At 45.2% G+C, this 23,178-nt stretch overlaps 1 protein-coding gene across 1 annotated transcript; it reads right to left on the reverse strand.

Annotated features, from left to right (window-relative positions):
* Window positions 1-11,373: 11,373 nt before the first annotated feature.
* LOC130264166 (cathepsin G-like) lies at window positions 11,374-13,966 on the reverse strand. Its single transcript, XM_056512187.1, has 5 exons — window positions 13,912-13,966; window positions 13,325-13,490; window positions 12,689-12,830; window positions 12,314-12,571; window positions 11,374-11,797 (listed from the first exon to the last, which is right to left on the reverse strand). The coding sequence occupies exons 1-5, from the start codon at window positions 13,964-13,966 to the stop codon at window positions 11,618-11,620; spliced, it is 801 nt and encodes a 266-aa protein (XP_056368162.1). The 3' UTR covers window positions 11,374-11,617.
* Window positions 13,967-23,178: the final 9,212 nt, after the last annotated feature.

A 23,178-nucleotide genomic window follows, 5' to 3' on the forward strand; every position in this document is an offset into this window, starting at 1 on the left:
GCTGTGGCCAGGGAGGAGATAGGTACAGAATGATAACCTCTATAAATGTGGTGTGGAGCTGAAACAGGAAACCTCAGCCTGCCTGCAGCCGTGTCATTCGCTGCTTTTGATTTCACAACCCCAGACTGTGGCTTGGAGAGTGGTTCATCCCGAGGTGTCTCCTTAAACCTGAGATCACCTCAGGAGGACATGCAGATGGTTTGGAACCCAGCTCTTTCCGATGCCCGCCGATGAGAGACTGCAGGAGGCTGTTATTAGAGGTTTTCATGGTTGTTTATTCTTCCTTATTTCAGGAATGCTATGCCAGCGAACAGCGGTCTGCTCGCTAGACGTCCAAGGCAGAATCTGCCTGGTAGAGGCAGGACTTATCTTTTATAGTCTAAATTATGTACTAGGTATTTACTCTTGACTCCCAATACACTTCAGTCTTGTAACATGGTCCAGCTTTGTTCACATCCAATCTGAAAGTGCCAGCATGTCACCCAGCATGGATGACACGCAGAAGAAGGAGGAAAAAGTATCCACACCCCAAATTCTCCATTTTGGCCACAAGCCCCTTAATCTAAACATTCTAGAAATCTATTTATTCTACATTCTAACAGACTAATTTACACTCTATTTATTTTTGCAGCTTGCATTTCTTCTCTCAATGTTGCCAAATTGTTCCAAGCAGCTAAATCCAGCCCCTGACACACCTGGGTCTCATTCGAGGGTCTTTGGGGACCCCACCAGGGGGGTCTTAAACCTTCCAGGGAAGCCAGAGGAATACTCTGGACTCCCACACATGACATTCTCTGTGTTTGTCACAATCTTCTCAAAAAGCTGGAGAGATCTGGGCTTGTTCAGAGCACCTACAGTGCACAGGGACAGCAATGGGGTGTCTGTTGAGTGCATATCCCATCAGAGACCATTGGGGAGAGTCCCTGAGATCCTGCATATGAGCTGGTTCCATCTGATCTTTTCTTCTTTTTGTTTTTTTCCCCTCCTTTCATCTGATTGGAATGGGGAGATCTGGCCAGGGCCAGGCAAAGATCCTCCTTCTTATCAGAGGGGCTGACTGCCACCAGAGATGTCCCTGGTAAACCAGAAATCACCAATCAGAGTAGCTAAGGGACAAGGCCAGTGGGAGCCTCACAGCCTCAAGCACTGGTGTTCTAGATGATCTGACAAGTCCATGGTGATGAGAAAGGCTGAGGTGCAGCTGGGAAAGCAGACTGTGGGCCCAGGTGCAGATAAGCAGGTGCCCTGGCCAGGTTCAGGCCAGGAGGAGCAGGGTCAGTGTCTGCAGGAGAAGGGGAGAGCCCTGCCTGAGCCTCTCTGAGCCCTCCCTTGCAGCTCTGGCTCCAGAATTATAACCTGGATGAGACTCAGCCCTCGTTTTCCTGATCCTGCTCTGTCATAAGCCCAGCCAGTGAAACATCCCAGTAGTTTGAAATTTTACATGGCTTTGGCCTTGGGAAAACCCACAAAAATTCCTCTAGAGCATGCTGGCATAGCTCCTTGCCCTGTGTTGTAAAATGACACTGGACTGCAGTGTGGAAGTCCAGGGTGTTCCCCTGGCTTCCCTGGATGCCTCTAGACCCCCCGGGCAGGATTTTCAGAGGCATTGGCACAATACCCAGGACCCCTGTGGACTGGATTTAAGCCCCTGGGAAAAATTACCCTCATTGCAGGAAGAATTACAAGTCACAAAAAATAAGTAGAGTACAAATTAGATTGTTAGAAGACAGAAAAGGGAATTTTTTGATATGTTTATATTAGAGGGTTTAAAGCTAAGATGGAGGATTTGGGGCGTGGTATATCTTTTCTTTTTATCTTCTTCATGCCATCCATGTTTGTGCTAGGATGGCTCTGCTGGATTGGTCTGGGACAAAGCTGGACAGTGTGATAAAATTGTCATGTATTGGAAAATAATTGTAAATACTAGGTACGTAATTTATAGTATAAAAGATTAAGACCTGCCCTCTGGCAGTCAGTGTGCCTTGGATCTCCATGCTGAACAGATCGCTGTTAGTTAGAGAATTAATGTCTTAGATAAGAAACAATAAATAACATTGGAAACTTCTGAAAACAGCCTCCTGATTCTTCTCCGGTGATCAGGCTGGGAAAATCTGAACTCTAAACCACCTACATATCCTGCTGTGGGGAACTCAGGCTCAGGAGATCCCACAGACAGTGATATCTGGCGTCCCTGGGTGGGCACAAGCCACCAACCTTTTGTTTAACAGGGGCATTGCCCATTGTCCTGTTTTATAAAGACCCTGGACTGTAGTATGTGTATGGGGATCTTCCTGAAACCTGTCTGCTGGAAGGGATGAGGGTGGAAGGGACGAGGATCCCATTACATCTTGCAGACCAGAGGCAGCAATCCTCCAGAGCCAGAGTGTGACTGGCTGTCCCGGTTCAGGGCAAATTTGGGAGAGAATTTTTGAATGGGGTTCCTCTAGGAAACAGATTCTAGCATTCCCTTTCCCAGTTGGTTCAGGGAAATATTTCTTCAGAGAGAAGAGGGGCAAAAACCTGTTTATTTAGCAGTCAGAACACTTCCCAGCACAAAAATGAACAATATTAAGTGATAAAACCTCGCATAACTCCAAAGAGTTGAAAAATTCAGCAGAGTCCCTTTCCTGGGTTGCAGCCTGGCTCACTTAATCTGTTTTTAGTTCTTCTGATGTTGGGAAATGTCACAGCCCAGGCCAGGCCTGGTGTGCCACAGGTGTGATCTCCCAGTACTATTCTTTGTTTTTAGACCACAACAGGTTCAAACAATTTTAATAAAAAGAAAAAACAAACAAAACCAAAAAAAACCAAATAAACCTACAGTCCATGGAACTTCTTTGCCACAGCTAGCCAGAAAGACTAACCAAAAGCAAAGGAGAGCTCTCTCCTGCTGTCCACTGAAGACAAAACAGTCTGTGTGAAGGATGCGGAGGAGCAAGTGTACTCTGATAACAAACTCTGCACCTCTTCTCTCCCCCTTCACTCCTGGAACCAGTTTTAAAGCTGCAGAACTCAATAATTAATTAATTGTTACAAAGCAAAAAGGAAAAAGGAAATGCGACAAAGCAGATGGAATCCTCCAAATACAGGAGTAGATGGATGTAGTAGTAGAAGGATGTAGGTTTGATAAGCAACATCTAGAAGTTAAAAGTTTAACCTTGGAGTGGGTAAAATAGGGATGATTCCAGGCACTGGACACTTGGATAAAGTTTTATTGTGGGAACATATGCTTAATTACAGACCCTCAAGCCTAGAGTGCTTGCACTACCTGCAAGGTTACACAGTGGACACAATGAAAACAAGGAGCTGTCATCAGAAATAAGACCTCCAAAAGGATGAGAGAACCCCAGCTTCTAATAGAGCATGCAAAACACAACATAGTGACGTAGATTTTAGGAATAGAAACTAGGAGGTTGTGCTGGTTTCTCATGGGGAGGAGCCACCTGAGAGGAGTAGCACAGGGCCCGGAAACAGGAGGGCTGTCCCCTCTCTGGGAACTTCCCCTGTGAGCTGCAGGGACCAATCAGAGGGCTGATTTGGTAGCTGACAACCCAAGTAACCAATTCAAAAGTTATTTTGCTTCCATAAATCATATTGGTAAAGTTAATCTGGCCTCTTTTGTCTTTTGGCTGCAAGGCAGGTGGCAACCAGTGGGTCCCTGGCCCTGGCCCCGGCTCGGCAGGGCCTTGGCCCGGGTTCAGCTCGGCTTGGCTCAGCGGGGCCCCAGGCTGTGCTCAGCAGGCCTCGGTTGGCCCCAGGCTCAGCTCGGCTCAGCCCGGCCCCCTTATCCATGCGGTCTGGCCGGGCTGGGGGCCGGGTAGTGGGGGTGGGAGAGCCACTGAGGCTCTCCCTTTCCCCTGTTCTGAGAGGCCTCCAGCTGCCCATGCGGCGTGAAGAGGTGCAGCTGAGCTTTAGAGTTTTTGTCCGGCCTTTTCCATGTAGCCCAGAGTTTTTCCAGCATGGCCTGGCCCAGCTTCTTCACTTTCTGGATGCAATTTTAACCCTTCTAATGCCTGGATAAGACTCTAAATCTCCCCTGAGCTCCCCTGAATGAGAAGAATAAAGCAAGGAGTCTACTGAAGTCAGTGAAATGAAAGCTAAGTTTTCCAGATAGGAAGAGATTGAAGAGATGCCACTGATAAGTAGCTGAAAACCTTTTTCTGTGGGCTATGAGGGGACTGTGACTACACTGAAGTTCCTTTAAACTGTGAAAAAATACCTGGGGAGGTTAAAGTGCTTGAGAAAAGGATCTTTTGCCTCGAGAAATGGGGCTCTCTCTTTTGGGACTGGAAATATGGACAGAGACATTTAATAGGAAAAGAAATGAAGAGAATTTTGTCTTTCAGCACCTTGTCTTTAAAAGTAATACCCCATGTGTGCAGCATAATCCATAACACAGCTCTGGATGGAACTGTGGGGATGAGAGGAAGTTCATAGTTTGCAGTTTTTTCTCCGGGTGAATGCAGATTATGAAAGTGAAGGCACCCCCTATGCCTAAACGCAAGAAAAGGAACTTTTCTCTCTAGAGCAAACTGAAATGATTATTTAAGTAGATAACTGACTGAAGTGTTCTCAGTATGTTTCTGTTAAGAAATGTGGAAGATGAGGGAGTGGGGAGGAGGGAATAATCCGGAAATACTATTATGATTTTTTTTTTTTTTTGTGTGTGTTACTAATAAATGATTTCATATATGCTTTTAAGTTTTAAGCCTGCCTTGTTTTTGCTCCTAAATGTTATCTCTAAAAGAAATTGGATATATTAAAATTGGCAAACCCAAGTCAAACCGTGACAGAGACAATTTCCAGAAAATTCTGTAATTATACATATTAGCAAACAGTATATGAGTGAGATTTTTAGCTTGATTATTCGATACAGGCAGACACCTCTACCTACCCCCCGTCAGTTTTGCTTATGCTTCATACGAACCGCAATTATACTAAATTACTCACTGCCAAATTTTGTAAATACTTCAATATATGTATCAAGTATATATTTTGATTGTATTCATTTATCTACAATTGTTACTATTAAACAGTTGCTATCACACTAGGGAAAGCAAATAAAAGCAACACACACCTTCTTGGGAAAAACAAGGTACTTTATTGAAAACCCGATCCTTATTTATAGGACAGTTTGCAAAACTAAGAGTGGACAGTAACTCATTGGGGAACAGGAGAAACATCCCATGTCACGTACTTCGCCCGCTGTCTCACAGTCAACACCAGGTACTAATCTATATTATTAATTCCTTTCTATCTCTGATAAAACCATCATCCTGGGAAAGAATCTTGGCCGGAGCTGAGAACGGTCACAACCTGGGAAAGAATCTGAGCTAGAACTAGGAGAACTCAGAGCCTGAGAAAGAACTCTGGCTAGAATTTTCCTAGGCTTCTAGCAGTGTCCATATTAAACCAGATTTCAATTAAAATTAATCTTGTTGTTTGATAAATTGGACAAATAGAACATCATTCACAACAATTTGGTGCCGAAACCCAAGAATTCCAGTTCAAGGGAAGAGAGGCTAGTTTTGGGAAGGAGCTCCCCACCAGCTGTTAAGGTGGTGCCAAGGCTAGATCAGAGTTTCTTGGAGAAGGAGTTCCAAATTAAAATAAGGCATAAGCAAAAGAAGCTAGCAATAGGATATGCTAAAAAGAAGGCTCCCTGAGGAGTGCCAGCAAAAGGTAAAGTGCCAATAAAATGTCTTGTGCATAAGAACAGCGTAGGAAAAGGGATTGTGTAAGTACCAGGGGGTTGGGTAAGGTGGGCAGTTGTGTGCTTGTCTGTGTGAGTGAGGAATATCTGAAACAGCTGGATAGCCGAAGTGAGTGCGGCCCTCCCAGTACTGCGGTTCCGTATCTCCACAAGGAGACCAGCCAAGAAAGGAGGGAAGCAAAAGGGGAGAACAAGTGATGACCCTGGGAGGGAATGGGAGGGAAGATCTCAACCCGAAAACTCACAGGAAAAGTCTTTAATGAGAAGAGTCATGACTGATGATCGAAGGGGTGATTTAGGAGAGGAGTGACCAAATTTGGTTGAATTATCTTTTGGAGGGGCAACAGATGGAAAATTTAGTATGTGATTAAAAGGGTTTGTGAGAAGTGGCCAGAAAGAAAGCTAGGGACGATAGATTTAGAAGGGAAATTAGGGAAATAGGAGGGAGATAAGTAGTTGGCAAGAGATGAAATAGTGTAATAGAGCAATATTAAGTGAGAGAGTTGAAACACAAAACGAGCAAGGGAGAACGAGGGAGACTAAGATAAAGGAGATTTCTTAGTCTGTTGCACACAGAGATGGGTCAGAGGAAGAGTAAAAGCTCCGACCCAGAGGCTGCGAATTATGAGAAAAATTCACGATAACCCATTATGCCTGGAAACAACCAAGAGGAAGGTTCCCAGAAGGGGAGCAGTATTCCTCAGGACAGTCCACTGGGGATCATGTTACAATACTGGGATACAAGGGAATCCCAAAGAGGAAATAGCAGGCAGAAAATGATCCATTATTGTATATTTGAATGGACAAAGAAAAATATACATGCAGACAATTTACATTGGCCAGAATTTGAATCATTTGAAGATTGGATTTGTCAGACTTTAAATCTGTATGTGAATTTAAAAGAATCTCATAACCAGGAGGAAAAATTGCCGGCAATTTTAAGAATCTTGTTTACAATAGAGATCATCAGGGGCCAGAACAGGGAAATCAGAAATAGCCTGTGGCAGATCCAAATTGGAATAATCAGGAGCTAGAACATAGGCAGAATATGAGGGATTTCAGGTGGATGATTATCCAAGGAATTTGGGGAGCAGTGCCTAGGGGACCAAATATAGGGAAAGCTCTGGTTGAGCACCAAATGAAGGATGAGTCTCCTGCAGAATGGCTAGAGAGACTAAAAACCATATGGAATTATACTCTGGCATAGACCCCGATAGAGCAGCAGGACAGGTCCTTTTGAAAACACAATTTGTAACTAAGTCTTGGTGGGGCATCAGGAAGAAGCTGGAGAAATTGGAAGATTGGCAGGATAGGGGGCTTCAGGAGTTGTTAAGGGAATCACAAAAGGTATATGGTAGAAGAGATAAGGAAAAACACATAAAATAAAAGCCACTATTCTAATGGTAGCGGTCAAGGAAACACAAGCAACCACAAACACAGAGATATTAAAACAAGAGGAAATAACTGACAATGGCTGACGATGAAGCAAAAAAAGCTGTCCTAAGGGAAAACAACAGTGTAATTATGACTTTTCAGGAGGCAGAAGCACAAAATGAAACACCATAACTTTCCTTAGCACAGGTAGAAGCTGTAAAGAAGCTAGGGGCAACCCTGAAAGAAGGAAAATGGATTCTGCCAATGGCAGGAAACTAATACCAAAACCTTTAACTCGACAGATCCTAAGCAATCTACACAGAAGGACTCCCTGGGGAACAAGGGCACTTTGTGAGCACTTTTTAAAATTTTATGGGTGTATAGGAATATTTGAAGTTTGGAAACAAACTGGTCAAGGATGTCTCACATGTCAGAAGGTGAACAAAACAAAAAGGTGTTGAGGAGTCCTGCCTCTAGAGGCCGTCCAAAAGCCCATAGGCCATTTGAAAAGATCCAAGCTGATTTCACCAAATTACCCAGAATTAGCAGGTGGAAATATCTGCTGGTTATAGGAGATCAACTGACTCAGTGGGTAGAAGCATTTCCTGCGGCTTGGGAGACAGCTCAAAATTTTGTTGGAGTATATTATTCCAAGATTTGGATTAGGTTCACAAACATATAGAAATGGTAATGAACCCATGATAAGGTTAAAGAAGGTATTTATTTCCTACCGAAGACAGTCTAAATGAAATTGGCATGAAACCACTGTACCTTAAGACCAAAGGGAAGGTACTTTTTATATATATGGTGGAAAATGTTATTTTATAGCATTGCTGTTTGAAATACCAATTCAAAATTGTTTTGAGGTAAAATCTTGAGGCATCATGGCACACATGGACTGCATGAAAGAGAAGAAAGTGCTGCACCTAGAGATGGGTATTAGGAGGTGGAATTTGGGTGGAAAGGGCTTTTATGGGATGGCAGATCAAAGCCAATGTGGCACATGACTGGATGGAATGTGTAGGGGGGGCATGTGCCAGATTGTGGGCATCCCTTGGTCCTTGGGACATGCCCCCATCCTCCTGACACCCAACTCTGATATTTAAATGCATTTATGAGATTCCCTCTCATTCTTCCCTTCCCAGACTGAACAGGCCCAGCTCCCAGCCTTTCCTCATCAGAGATGCTCCACTCCCTAAATAGTTTTGTGGCGTCTTCTGGACGCTATCGAGCAGTTCCTTTTCTTTCCTGTTCTTAGTAGACTAGGCCTGGACACAGCAGCCCAAGTGTGCCTCAGCGGAGCTGAGTATGGGAGCACAATCCCCTCCTTGACCTGCTGGCCACACTCTTCCTGATGCACCTCAGGATCCCTTTGGCTCTCCCGGCCCCAAGGTCACACTGCCAGCTCATGGTCAACTTCCACCCACCAAAACCCCCAGGTCCTTCTCTGCAGAGCTGCTCTCTGGTAGATCAGCTCCCTGCCTGGTGTTTGGGGTTGTTCTTCCCACAATACAGGACCATGCACCTGTCTGTGTTGGACATCTTCAGGTTTCTCTCTGCCCAGCTCTCTGGCATGTCAATGTCCCGCTGAATGACAGAACAGCTTTCTGGTGTATCACCCACTCCCTCCTGTTTTGCATCATCAGCAAACTTGCTGAGGGTACATTCTATGTCTTCTTAGAAAATTGATAAAAAGAAAAAAAGCCTAAATGTAATGCAACTCTTCCTGCCACAACGGATCAGGCTTATTTCTACAGTACTGCTTTTGCCTCAGCCATATTTGACATTTTCTATCCCGTCACCACAAGCGCACCTCCTGGCCTAGTCAGGTCTGATCAGCTGATCCAGTGGGAGAAAGTTTCCAGTTCAACCCACAGGCATTTTACAGTTGTAAAGAAAATGCTTTATCTGAGGTTCAAGGAAATTGAAGGGGAGACAGGGTGTAAACAGGCTGGTCGTTAGTCTGTCTAAGCATCTTAAGTGGGTTTCAAGTTGGTTCTAGAAAGCCACATGGTTGGGATGGACAGGGATCTGCCAGGAAGGTCTCACAGATATGTATGTATAGCAGAAAGATCTTTGAATGTCGAATCTGAAGAAGAAATAGAAATGAAAGCAAATTTTGATATAGAAGAATAGAATTGCTCTGCCAGTCGTACTGGATAACTAAGAAGCTGTGCTGGTTTCAAGTGCTGGGGCAGAGAGGTGGATTCGCCTCAGGGAAAGCTCCATGAGGGTGGGGAGTGGGAGGGACTCTCCACAGCTTCCCCTGTGAGATGCTGGCACCAATCAGAGAGCTGATTTGGTGACGGACAGCTTGGGAAACCAATGGAGGGTTGTTTCGCTTTCACAAATCACAGTGGATCAAGTTAACTGCCCTCTCCTTCGGCTTCCGGCTTCCAGAGGTGCGGTGGTTCCTGGCTGGGGCTCCAGCCTGGCTTGGCATCCTGGCTTTGTGGGGGTCTGGCTCAGCACCCCGGCCCCAGCTCTGCGGGGGTCTGGCTCGGCACCCCGACCCCAGCTTGGTGGGGGGCCCGGCCCGGCCGCATGGTCCTGGCCACCCCCCGACCAAATGGCTCCGGGCAGCCCCGCGTAACCCGGGCTCGACTCTCCACGTGGCATGGCCGAACGGGGGAATCAGGGAGCACCAAAGGCTTTTCCTTCCCCCCTCCCTTCCCCATTCTGAGGGAAGAGGACTCCAACTGCCCACGTGGCTTCTTCACGATCTGGAAACAATTTTAACTTCTTTATGCCTGGATAAGATACTCGATCTCCTGAGCTCTCCTGAATGAGAAGGAATAAAGCATGGTGTCCACAGAAGTAGCAGAATGAAGATAAAGTTCCTGATGGGAAGAGACTGAAAAGATGCAACTGATAAGTAGCTGAAAACTTTTTTTTGTGAGGCTATGAGGGGATTGTGACTTCACTAAAATTCCTTTAAACTGTGAAATATACTTGGGGAGGTTTGGATGCTTGAGAAGAAGACTTTTTGCCTTGGGGAAATTGAGCTCTCTGTTTTGAGACTGGAATATGAACAGAGACATTTGATAGAGAAGGAGATGAAGAGAATTTTGCTTTTTGCACCAGCTTGCCTTTAAAAGTAGTACCCCATGTGTGAATCATAGCCCATAACACGGCTCTGGAAGGACTGTGTAAATGAGAGGAAAATTCATGGTCTGTAGGTCCCGGGCGGATGCAGACTGTGAAGGTGAAGGTGAAGATACTCCCTAAGCAATAACTAAAAAAGGGACTTTTCTCTCTTAAGTGAACTGAAATGTTTATTTGGGTGGATAACTGACTGAAGTGTTCTCTGTATGTTGTTGTTAAAGAATGTGGAATGAAGGAAATGGGAGGAGGGAATAATCTAGGAATCTTATTCTGAATTCTTTTTGTGTTATTAATAAATTTCTTATTGTACCTTTTTAAGTTTTAAGCCTGTGTGGTCTTTACTCCGAAATCCTATCTCTAAAAGAAATTAAACATATTAAAATTGACAAAACCCAAGTCACACCCAGACAGAAGCCAAAGGGTATGTTAGCAAGGGAGTTGGAAGGGGTTTTTATAGCTCAGACCAAAGGATAAATCCACTTCCAGTAGAAAATGTTTTCACCAAGCAAAAAGATTTCAAAAGCAAATAAAAATCCCATGTTGGAAGTAGAGAAAAGGTCTCAGAATTTTCCACGGCAAAAATACTGAAAAACAACTTCTAGCTTAAACTTTAACATACTAACTTTTTGTGATTGGAAAATATGAACATGCATATAGTAATGTTAGTAGTTATGATAGGCTATAGGTAATAGTAAAAGAATTGATTGGTTGTCACATATTAAGACGTTCTACAATGAAAAGTACATAATGCACTGTAACCAGAATTAGAGTTGGCTTCAGACGAACCCACAGCTGAGGCTGACTGGCTGTGGGCTGGCTCTTGTCACCCACAACCCTGAACTGCTGAATCATCTGAATACAATAAACAGAATTTTTAAAAGCCAGTCTAAAGTCCCACATCCCTCATTTCAACTCTTACGCCACATGATCTCCCCTTGCATGTGGAGATGCCTCTGCCCCGGACAGGCTGGATAGATGTTCTGTACAGGCTCTTGGATCAACCTGCTGGCTTGACTGCAAGAGGTTGATGGAGGCAAGGGAGCATTAGCAGCATTTGGGGACTCACACCTGTACTGCACTGTCCAACCCACAGTGTCACTCAGCTTCTCCCAAGGAATGTCATCTCCTCATTCTCACACTCAGGGTTTCCATCCAGTTCCCAAGAAGGCTGCAGACACCAGCAAGTTTGAACTTGCCTTTATTGATGGCCAGAAAGCAGAGCTGCAGCAGCAGTGGCAGAAAGGGAACAATGGGAAGCTGTGTGTACTTGGGACCTGCATTTTCACTTTGCCATGGAGACTCTCCTTACTGCAAAAGCCTGTGCCTGCACCATGGGGGCTTCTCTGAGCCCAGTTCAGCTGCCCCTGAGAGCTTCTGAGGACCAGCAGGTGTTTGATGCATTGTGGAGAAGGGACACTGAGCATTTTAGTCAGAGGATGGAGAGCCAGGCAGCTCTTGGAGTGCAAACTTCCTCAGCTGCTCACGTATCCAGGGCTCAAAATACGAGATTCGAGTGAATACCTTAGGGAAAGGTTTTGTCCCAACTCCACGAGAAACAATGCCATAAGCCTTCTGATTGCAGACAAATGGGCCACCAGAATCACCCTGTGTCATAAAAGGAGTGAGAGCGGTCAGACATGCTCTCCCTGCCTTAAGGAACAAGTCTCCTCTTTCCTCCCTCCATGTAAACAACCTCCTGTTCCAAGCACCTCCCCGTCCTCCTGCTCTACAGGGTTTGTAGCTGCCCCACTACTCCTCTAAGCCCACCCATGAAAAAATTCAGGCCTGGAGGCTCTTTGAGATTCAAAAGTACAAAAATAACTTAGACCTACTTTAGACATGGGGAAATGTCTAAGCCATCCTAACAAGGGTATCACAAAGAATTTATACACTGAAGCACTGGCTAGGCTGGGTAGAACATCCCCGAGTAAGGAAAAAATCAAATTATGTTAATAGTTAGGAAAATGCACCCCAATTCAGGGAGCCCATCTGGTTCAGAGCTTCAGCTCATCATTCTCAAGGTCCTGGTTCATTCTGGCACCCTTTTACCTTCACCTGAGAACCAAACTGACTGTCCAATCCCAACCTCCTCCCAAGCATGTAGACAAAAACGACAATTACTTCGTAAGTTGTCTTTTTCCCGTTCTTATCACCAACACACATCATGGAATGACGCAGGTAGTTATGGAATAGCTGCTTACATGGTTCGTCATTTTGCACCTTCAGTTCCACCTCCATCAACACATCACTGCCACGCCCTTCCACAGCCGTCCGGCCCCAGCCAGCCACCCTGCATTTAGTTCCTACTGTCACACCCTCGTTGCTCCCGGAAAAGGCGATTTGTTTCACATTCTTATTGATCTTGGCCTTTGTCTTCAGCTGTCAGGCAGAGAGAACACGGGGTTAGAGGCAGCCAAGTATTAGGGACAAGTTCAAAACTTTGGGGAGGTGAGCAGGAGGAGATCCCTCAGGCAGGAAGGATGTGCTGGGCCATACATTCAGCAGTACAATGTCATTTATGTAGCCAACAGGGGAATATTTGGGATGGATGACCCAGCGTGCAGCAGGGATCCTCTGCTGGCTCTGTTCTCGGACGCTGATGTTGTGGGCTCCCAGAGTCACAGTAATGTTCACTATCCTGCCAGGAAACACCAACATGTTCCAGCTGCATTGGCCACAGGAACACAGCCCCCAGTGCAGGGGGTTGGAGGGAGCTGGTGCTGGGATAAACCTCCCCAGAGAGCAGCTCTCAGCAAGTTCTCCTCTGCAACCTGGGTTCCTTCCACAGCCCAGCTGAGGATCCCTCATCCCAAACTCACACAGGTGGGAGCTGCCCCATGCTGATGGCAAAGGGAGACAAGGGAGGGGAAACACTGGACCCTCTTGTCCAGCAGTAGCTCTAAGCCATGCTAGGATCCATGACCCTGGAGACCCCTGTGAGCATTCCTGTCCCCAAGGACACTCAGCCCCTGGCAGACAATTCCTGTAACTCACAGAGGATCAATCAGCTCCAGAGATCCCTGCTCTGCCTGAAGGGACACAGGGTGCTGTTTCAGCCCAGACCAGGGCTGAGGCCATTTGGGACTATGGGAGACTGGAAAAATCACCAGCACAAGAAAGACAGGGTCTTACCTTCTTTTAGCCACACAGTGAGCTGCTGATAGCATTGTATCTGGGCGAATCAGGAACCCTCCACAGCGACTAGTATGTATGCCAGACTGATTTACAAATTTTATTTTTAAAAAAGCCATGTGGGGTCTGGAGTGGGGTACAACCTCCTTCCCACCAATGATTCTTCCTGGAAGAGAGAGGGGAAATGTTCATATGATGTATTCTGCTGTTTCCTCTCAGGTTTGGGGCTGCATGAACAGAGAGGGTCATCCTCTGATGTCATGTGCCAGTGAAACCAGCAACTCTCCTTCCTGGGGCTGTCCAAAGCATTGCTGCTGCAATGGAGAGAAAGACAAGCAGCACTGCCTGGGGTGACTGACCACCCCTGGCTCTGGAAAACTAAAATGCCAGCAAAGGGCACAGCTCTGGTGCCTGTAATGCCTCACTGGTTTCAGGCACAGCCTGAGCTGAGAGATAAGAAGAGGGAGGAAAGAAGGAGAGTAGAGATAGAAAGGAAGGTGAGGCTGGAACCTTGCCTGAGATTGACTACTCAGTGTCCATCAATGCCCTTGAATGTTCTTGTCTAAATCCCCTCTCTGTGTACTCACCAGCCCCAGCCCAGGGCAGGAGAAAAGCACTTGAGATCAGAAGGAGAAGCAGCATCTTCTACCACTGTCCTGATGACTGGTTGCTGTGGCCAGGGAGGAGATAGGTACAGAATGATAACCTCTATAAATGTGGTGTGGAGCTGAAACAGGAAACCTCAGCCTGCCTGCAGCCGTGTCATTCGCTGCTTTTGATTTCACAACCCCAGACTGTGGCTTGGAGAGTGGTTCATCCCGAGGTGTCTCCTTAAACCTGAGATCACCTCAGGAGGACATGCAGGTGGTTTGGAACCCAGCTCTTTCCGATGCCCGCCGATGAGAGAATGCAGGAGGCTGTTATTAGAGGTTTTCATGGTTGTTTATTCTTCCTTATTTCAGGAATGCTATGCCAGCGAACAGCGGTCTGCTCGCTAGACGTCCAAGGCAGAATCTGCCTGGTAGAGGCAGGACTTATCTTTTATAGTCTAAATTATGTACTAGGTATTTACTCTTGACTCCCAATACACTTCAGTCTTGTAACATGGTCCAGCTTTGTTCACATCCAATCTGAAAGTGCCAGCATGTCACCCAGCATGGATGACACGCAGAAGAAGGAGGAAAAAGTATCCACACCCCAAATTCTCCATTTTGGCCACGAGCCCCTTAATCTAAACATTCTAGAAATCTATTTATTCTACATTCTAACAGACTAATTTACACTCTATTTATTTTTGCAGCTTGCATTTCTTCTCTCAATGTTGCCAAATTGTTCCAAGCAGCTAAATCCAGCCCCTGACACACCTGGGTCTCATTCGAGGGTCTTTGGGGACCCCACCAGGGGGGTCTTAAACCTCCCAGGGAAGCCAGAGGAATACTCTGGGCTCCCACACATGACATTCTCTGTGTTTGTCACAATCTTCTCAAAAAGCTGGAGAGATCTGGGCTTGTTCAGAGCACCTACAGTGCACAGGGACAGCAATGGGGTGTCTGTTGAGTGCATATCCCATCAGAGACCATTGGGGAGAGTCCCTGAGATCCTGCATATGAGCTGGTTCCATCTGCACTTTTCTTCTTTTTGTTTTTTTCCCCCCCTTTCATCTGATTGGAATGGGGAGTACTGGCCAGGGTCAGGCAGAGTTCCTTCTTCTTATCAGAGGGGCTGACTGCCACCAGAGATGTCCTTGGGACATCAGAAATCACCAATCAGAGTAGCTAAGGGACAAGGCCAGTGGGAGCCTCACAGCCTCAAGCACTGGTGTTCTAGATGATCTGACAAGTCCATGGTGATGAGAAAGGCTGAGGTCCAGCTGGGAAAGCAGACTGTGGGCCCAGGTGCAGATTAGCAGGTGCCCTGGCCAGGTTCAGGCCAGGAGGAGCAGGGTCCTGCAGTGTCTGCAGGAGAAGGGGAGAGCCCTGCCTGAGCCTCTCTGAGCCCTCCCTTGCAGCTCTGGCTCCAGAATTATAACCTGGAAGAGACTCAGACCTCGTTTTCCTGATCCTGCTCTGTCATAAGCCCAGCCAGTGAAACATCCCAGTAGTTTGAAATTTTACATGGCTTTGGCCTTGGGAAAACCCACAAAAATTCCTCTAGAGCATGCTGGCATAGCTCCTTGCCCTGTGTTGTAAAATGACACTGGACTGCAGTGTGGAAGTCCAGGGTGTTCCCCTGGCTTCCCTGGATGCCTCTAGACCCCCCGGGCAGGATTTTCAGAGGCATTGGCACAATACCCAGGACCCCTGTGGACTGGATTTAAGCCCCTGGGAAAAATTACCCTCATTGCAGGAAGAATTACAAGTCACAAAAAATAAGTAGAGTACAAATTAGATTGTTAGAAGACAGAAAAGGGAATTTTTTGAAATGTTTCTATTAGAGGGTTTAAAGCTAAGATGGAGGATTTGGGGCGTGGTATATCTTTTCTTTTTATCTTCTTCATGCCATCCATGTTTGTGCTAGGATGGCTCTGCTGGATTGGTCTGGGACAAAGCTGGACAGTGTGATAAAATTGTCATGTATTGGAAAATAATTGTAAATACTAGGTACGTAATTTATAGTATAAAAGATTAAGACCTGCCCTCTGGCAGTCAGTGTGCCTTGGATCTCCATGCTGAACAGATCGCTGTTAGTTAGAGAATTAATGTCTTAGATAAGAAACAATAAATAACATTGGAAACTTCTGAAAACAGCCTCCTGATTCTTCTCCGGTGATCAGGCTGGGAAAATCTGAACTCTAAACCACCTACATGTCCTGCTCTGGGGAACTCAGGCTCAGGAGACCCCACAGACAGTGATATCTGGCGTCCCTGGGTGGGCACAAGCCACCAACCTTTTGTTTAACAGGGGCATTGCCCATTGTCCTGTTTTATAAAGACCCTGGAGTGTAGTATGTGTATGGGGATCTTCCTGAAACCTGTCTGCTGGAAGGGATGAGGGTGGAAGGGACGAGGATCCCATTACATCTTGCAGACCAGAGGCAGCAATCCTCCAGAGCCAGAGTGTGACTGGCTGTCCCGGTTCAGGGCAAATTTGGGAGAGAATTTTTGAATGGGGTTCCTCTAGGAAACAGATTCTAGCATTCCCTTTCCCAGTTGGTTCAGGGAAATATTTCTTCAGAGAGAAGAGGGGCAAAAACCTGTTTATTTAGCAGTCAGAACACTTCCCAGCACAAAAATGAACAATATTAAGTGATAAAACCTCGCATAACTCCGAAGAGTTGCAAAATTCAGCAGAGTCCCTTTCCTGGGTTGCAGCCTGGCTCACTTAATCTGTTTTTAGTTCTTCTGATGTTGGGAAATGTCACAGCCCAGGCCTGGTGTGCCACATGTGTGATCTCCCAGTACTATTCTTTGTTTTTAGACCACAACAGGTTCAAACAATTTTAATAAAAAGAAAAAACAAAACAAAAAAAAACAAATAAACCTACAGTCCATTGAACTTCTTTGCCACAGCTAGCCAGAAAGACTAACCAAAAGCAAAGGAGAGCTCTCTCCTGCTGTCCACTGAAGACAAAACAGTCTGTGTAAAGGATGCGGAGGAGCAAGTGTACTCTGATAACAAACTCTGCACCTCTTCTCTCCCCCTTCACTCCTGGAACCAGTTTTAAAGCTGCAGAACTCAATAATTAATTAATTGTTACAAAGCAAAAAGGAAAAAGGAAATGCGACAAAGCAGATGGAATCCTCCAAATACAGGAGTAGAAGGATGTAGTAGTAGAAGGATGTAGGTTTGATAAGCAACATCTAGAAATTAAAAGTTTAACCTTGGAGTGGGTAAAATAGGGATGATTCCAGGCACTGGACACTTGGATAAAGTTTTATTGTGGGAACATATGCTTAATTCCAGACCCTCAAGCCTAGAGTGCTTGCACTACCTGCAAGGTTACACAGTGGACACAATGAAAACAAGGAGCTGTCATCAGAAATAAGACCTCCAAAAGGATGAGAGAACCCCAGCTTCTAATAGAGCATGCAAAACACAACATAGTGACGTAGATTTTAGGAATAGAAACTAGGAGGTTGTGCTGGTTTCTCATGGGGAGGAGCCACCTGAGAGGAGTAGCACAGGGCCCGGAAACAGGAGGGCTGTCCCCTCTCTGGGAACTTCCCCTGTGAGCTGCAGGGACCAATCAGAGGGCTGATTTAGTAGCTGACAGCCCAAGTAACCAATTCAAAAGTTATTTTGCTTCCATAAATCACATTGGTAAAGTTAATCTGGCCTCTTTTGTCTTTTGGCTGCAAGGCAGGTGGCAACCAGTGGGTCCCTGGCCCTGGCCCTGGCTCAGCAGGGCCTTGGCCCGGGTTCAGCTCGGCTTGGCTCAGCGGGGCCCCAGGCTGTGCTCAGCAGGGCCTCGGTCGGCCCCAGGCTCAGCTCGGCTCAGCCCGGCCCCCTTCTCCATGCGGCCTGGCCGGGCTGGGGGCCGGGTAGTGGGGGTGGGAGAGCCACTGAGGCTCTCCCTTTCCCCTGTTCTGAGAGGCCTCCAGCTGCCCATGCGGCGTGAAGAGGTGCAGCTGAGCTTTAGAGTTTTTGTCCGGCCTTTTCCATGTAGCCCAGAGTTTTTCCAGCATGGCCTGGCCCAGCTTCTTCACTTTCTAGATGCAATTTTAACCCTTCTAATGCCTGGATAAAACTCTAAATCTCCCCTGAGCTCCCCTGAATGAGAAGAATAAAGCAAGGAGTCTACTGAAGTCAGTGAAATGAAAGCTAAGTTTTCCAGATTGGAAGAGATTGAAGAGATGCCACTGATAAGTAGCTGAAAACCTTTTTCTGTGGGCTATGAGGGGACTGTGACTACACTGAAGTTCCTTTAAACTGTGAAAAATGCCTGGGGAGGTTAAAGTGCTTGAGAAAAGGATCTTTTGCCTCGAGGAATGGGGCTCTCTGTTTTGGGACTGGAAATATGGACAGAGACATTTAATAGGAAAAGAAATGAAGAGAATTTTGTCTTTCAGCACCTTGTCTTTAAAAGTAATACCCCATGTGTGCAGCATAATCCATAACACAGCTCTGGATGGAACTGTGGGGATGAGAGGAAGTTCATAGTTTGCAGTTTTTTCTCCGGGTGAATGCAGATTATGAAAGTGAAGGCACCCCCTATGCCTAAACGCAAGAAAAGGAACTTTTCTCTCTAGAGTAAACTGAAATGATTATTTAAGTAGATAACTGACTGAAGTGTTCTCAGTATGTTTCTGTTAAGAAATGTGGAAGATGAGGGAGTGGGGAGGAGGGAATAATCCGGAAATACTATTATGATTTTTTTTTTTTTTTGGTGTGTGTTACTAATAAATGATTTCATATATGCTTTTAAGTTTTAAGCCTGCCTTGTTTTTGCTCCTAAATGTTATCTCTAAAAGAAATTGGATATATTAAAATTGGCAAACCCAAGTCAAACCGTGACAGAGACAATTTCCAGAAAATTCTGTAATTATACATATTAGCAAACAGTATATGAGTGAGATTTTTAGCTTGATTATTCGATACAGGCAGACACCTCTACCTACCCCCCGTCAGTTTTGCTTATGCTTCATACGAACCGCAATTATACTAAATTACTCACTGCCAAATTTTGTAAATACTTCAATATATGTATCAAGTATATATTTTGATTGTATTCATTTATCTACAATTGTTACTATTAAACAGTTGCTATCACACTAGGGAAAGCAAATAAAAGCAACACACACCTTCTTGGGAAAAACAAGGTACTTTATTGAAAACCCGATCCTTATTTATAGGACAGTTTTCAAAACTAAGAGTGGACAGTAACTCATTGGGGAACAGGAGAAACATCCCATGTCACATACTTCGCCCGCTGTCTCACGGTCAACACCAGGTACTAATCTATATTATTAATTCCTTTCTATCTCTGATAAAACCATCATCCTGGGAAAGAATCCTGGCCGGAGCTGAGAACGGTCACAACCTGGGTAAGAATCTGAGCTAGAACTAGGAGAACTCAGAGCCTGAGAAAGAACTCTGGCTAGAATTTTCCTAGGCTTCTAGCAGTGTCCATATTAAACCAGATTTCAATTAAAATTAATCTTGTTGTTTGATAAATTGGACAAATAGAACATCATTCACAACAATTTGGTGCCGAAACCCAAGAATTCCAGTTCAAGGGAAGAGAGGCTAGATTTGGGAAGGAGCTCCCCACCAGCTGTTAAGGTGGTGCCAAGGCTAGATCAGAGTTTCTTGGAGAAGGAGTTCCAAATTAAAATAAGGCATAAGCAAAAGAAGCTAGCAATAGGATATGCTCAAAAAGAAGGCTCCCTGAGGAGTGCCAGCAAAAGGTAAAGTGCCAATAAAATGTCTTGTGCATAAGAACAGCGTAGGAAAAGGGATTGTGTAAGTACCAGGGGGTTGGGTAAGGTGGGCAGTTGTGTGCTTGTCTGTGTGAGTGAGGAATATCTGAAACAGCTGGATAGCCGAAGTGAGTGCGGCCTTCCCAGTACTGCGGTTCCGTATCTCCACAAGGAGACCAGCCAAGAAAGGAGGGAAGCAAAAGGGGAGAACAAGTGATGACCCTGGGAGGGAATGGGAGGGAAGATCTCAACCCGAAAACTCACAGGAAAAGTCTTTAATGAGAAGAGACATGACTGATGATCGAAAGGGTGATTTAGGAGAGGAGTGACCAAATTTGGTTGAATTATCTTCTGGAGGGGCAACAGATGGAAAATTTAGTATGTGATTAAAAGGGTTTGTGAGAAGTGGCCAGAAAAAAAGTTAGGGACGATAGATTTAGAAGGGAAATTAGGGAAATAGGAGGGAGATAAGTAGTTGGCAAGAGATGAAATAGTGTAATAGAGCAATATTAAGTGAGAGAGTTGAAACACAAAACGAGCAAGGGAGAACGAGGGAGACTAAGATAAAGGAGATTTCTTAGTCTGTTGCACACAGAGATGGGTCAGAGGAAGAGTAAAAGCTCCGACCCAGAGGCTGCGAATTATGAGAAAAATTCACGATAACCCATTATGCCTGGAAACAACCAAGAGGAAGGTTCCCAGAAGGGGAGCAGTATTCCTCAGGACAGTCCACTGGGGATCATGTTACGATACTGGGATACAAGGGAATCCCAAAGAGGAAATAGCAGGCAGAAAATGATCCATTATAGTATATTTGAATGGACAAAGAAAAATATACATGCAGACAATTTACATTGGCCAGAATTTGAATCATTTGAAGATTGAATTTGTCAGACTTTAAATCTGTATGTGAATTTAAAAGAATCTCATAACCAGGAGGAAAAATTGCCGGCAATTTTAAGAATCTTGTTTACAATAGAGATCATCAGGGGCCAGAACAGGGAAATCAGAAATAGCCTGTGGCAGATCCAAATTGGAATAATCAGGAGCTAGAACATAGGCAGAATATGAGGGATTTCAGGTGGATGATTATCCAAGGAATTTGGGGAGCAGTGCCTAGGGGACCAAATATAGGGAAAGCTCTGGTTGAGCACCAAATGAAGGATGAGTCTCCTGCAGAATGGCTAGAGAGACTAAAAACCATATGGAATTATACTCTGGCATAGACCCCGATAGAGCAGCAGGACAGGTCCTTTTGAAAACACAATTTGTAACTAAGTCTTGGTGGGGCATCAGGAAGAAGCTGGAGAAATTGGAAGATTGGCAGGATAGGGGGCTTCAGGAGTTTTTAAGGGAATCACAAAAGGTATATGGTAGAAGAGATAAGGAAAAACACATAAAATAAAAGCCACTATTCTAATGGTAGCAGTCAAGGGAACACAAGCAACCACAAACACAGAGATATTAAAACAAGAGGAAACAACTGACCATGGCTGACGATGAAGCAAAAAAAGCTGCCCTAAGGGAAAACAACAGTGTAATTATGACTTTTCAGGAGGCAGAAGCACAAAATGAAACACCATAACTTTCCTTAGCACAGGTAGAAGCTGTAAAGAAGCTAGGGGCAACCTTGATAGAAGGAAAATGGATTCTGCCAATGGCAGGAAACTAATAACAAAACTTTTAACTTGACAGATCCTAAGCAACCTACACAGAAGGACTCCCTGGGGAACAAGGGCACTTTGTGAGCACTTTTTAAAATTTTATGGGTGTATAGGAATATTTGAAGTTTGGAAACAAACTGGTCAAGGATGGCTCACATGTCAGAAGGTGAACAAAACAATAAGGTGTTGAGGAGTCCTGCCTCTAGAGGCCGTCCAAAAGCCCATAGGCCATTTGAAAAGATTCGAGCTGATTTCACCAAATTACCCAGAATTAGCAGGTGGAAATACCTGCTGGTTATAGTACATCAATTGACTCAGTGGCTAGAAGCATTTCCTGCAGCTCTGGAGAGAGCTCAAAATTTTGTTGGAGCATATTATTCCAAGATTTGGATTAGGTTCACAAACATATAGAAATTGTAATAAACCCATGATAAGGTTAAAGAAGGTATTTGTTGCCTACAGAAGACAGTCTAAATGAAATTGGCATGAAACCACTGTACCTTAAGACCAAAGGGAAGGTACTTTTTATATATATGGTGGAAAATGTTATTTTGTAGCATTGCTGTTTGAAATACCAATTCAAAATTGTTTTGAGGTAAAATCTTGAGGCATCATGGCACACATAGACTGCATGAAAGAGAAAAAAGTGCTGCACCTAGAGAGGGATATTAGGAGGTGGAATTTGGGTGGAAAGGGCTTTTATGGGATGGCAGTTCAAAGCCAATGTGGCACATGCCTGGATGGAAAGTGTAGGGGGGGCATGTGCCAGATTGTGGGCATCCCTTGGTCCTTGGGACATGCCCCCATCCTCCTGACACCCAACTCTGATATTTAAATGCATTTATGAGATTCCCTATCATTCTTCCCTTCCCAGACTGAACAGGCCCAGCTCCCAGCCTTTCCTCATCAGAGATGCTCCAGTCCCTAAATCATTGTGTGGCCTCTTCTGGACGCTATCCAGTGGCTCCTTTTCTTTCCTGGACACAGCACACCAGGCCTGACACAGCAGCCCAAGTGTGCCTCAGCAGAGCTGAGTATGGGGGCACAATCCGCTCCTGGACCTGCTGGCCACACTCTTCCTGATGCACCTCAGGATCCCTTTGGCTCTCCCGGCCCCAAGGTCACACTGCCAGCTCATGGTCAACTTCCACCCACCAAAACCCCCAGGTCCTTCTCTGCAGAGCTGCTCTCTGGTAGATCAGCCCCCAGCCTGGTGTTTGGGATTATTCTTCCCACTGCACCTGTCTGTGTTGAAGCTCTTCAGGTTTCTCTCTGGAGTGTCAATGTCCCACTGAATGACAGAACAGCTTTCTGGTGTATCACCCACTCCCTCCTGTTTTGCATCATCAGCAAACTTGCTGAGGGTACATTCTATGTCTTCTTAGAAAATTGATAAAAAGAAAAAAAGCCTAAATGTAATGCAACTCTTCCTGCCACAACGGATCAGGCTTATCTCTACAGTACTGCTTTTGCCTCAGCAATATTTGACATTTTCTATCCCATCACCACAAGGGCACCTCCTGGCCTAGTCAGGTCTGATCAGCTGATCCAGTGGGAGAAAGTTTCCAGTTCAACCCACAGGCATTTTACAGTTGTAAAGAAAATGCTTTATCTGAGGTTCAAGGACATTGAAGGGGAGACAGAGTGTAAACAGCCTGGTCGTTAGTCTGTCTAAGCATCCTAAGTGTGTTTCAAGTTGGTTCTAGAAAGCCACATGGTTGGGATGGACAGGGATCTGCCAGGAAGGTCTCACAGATATGTATGTATAGCAGAAAGATTTTTGAATGTCGAATCTGAAGAAGAAATAGAAATGAAAGCAAATTTTGATATA

Source organism: Oenanthe melanoleuca, chromosome 27 (assembly GCF_029582105.1).
Source record: "Oenanthe melanoleuca isolate GR-GAL-2019-014 chromosome 27, OMel1.0, whole genome shotgun sequence".
Lineage (NCBI taxonomy): Eukaryota > Metazoa > Chordata > Aves > Passeriformes > Muscicapidae > Oenanthe > Oenanthe melanoleuca.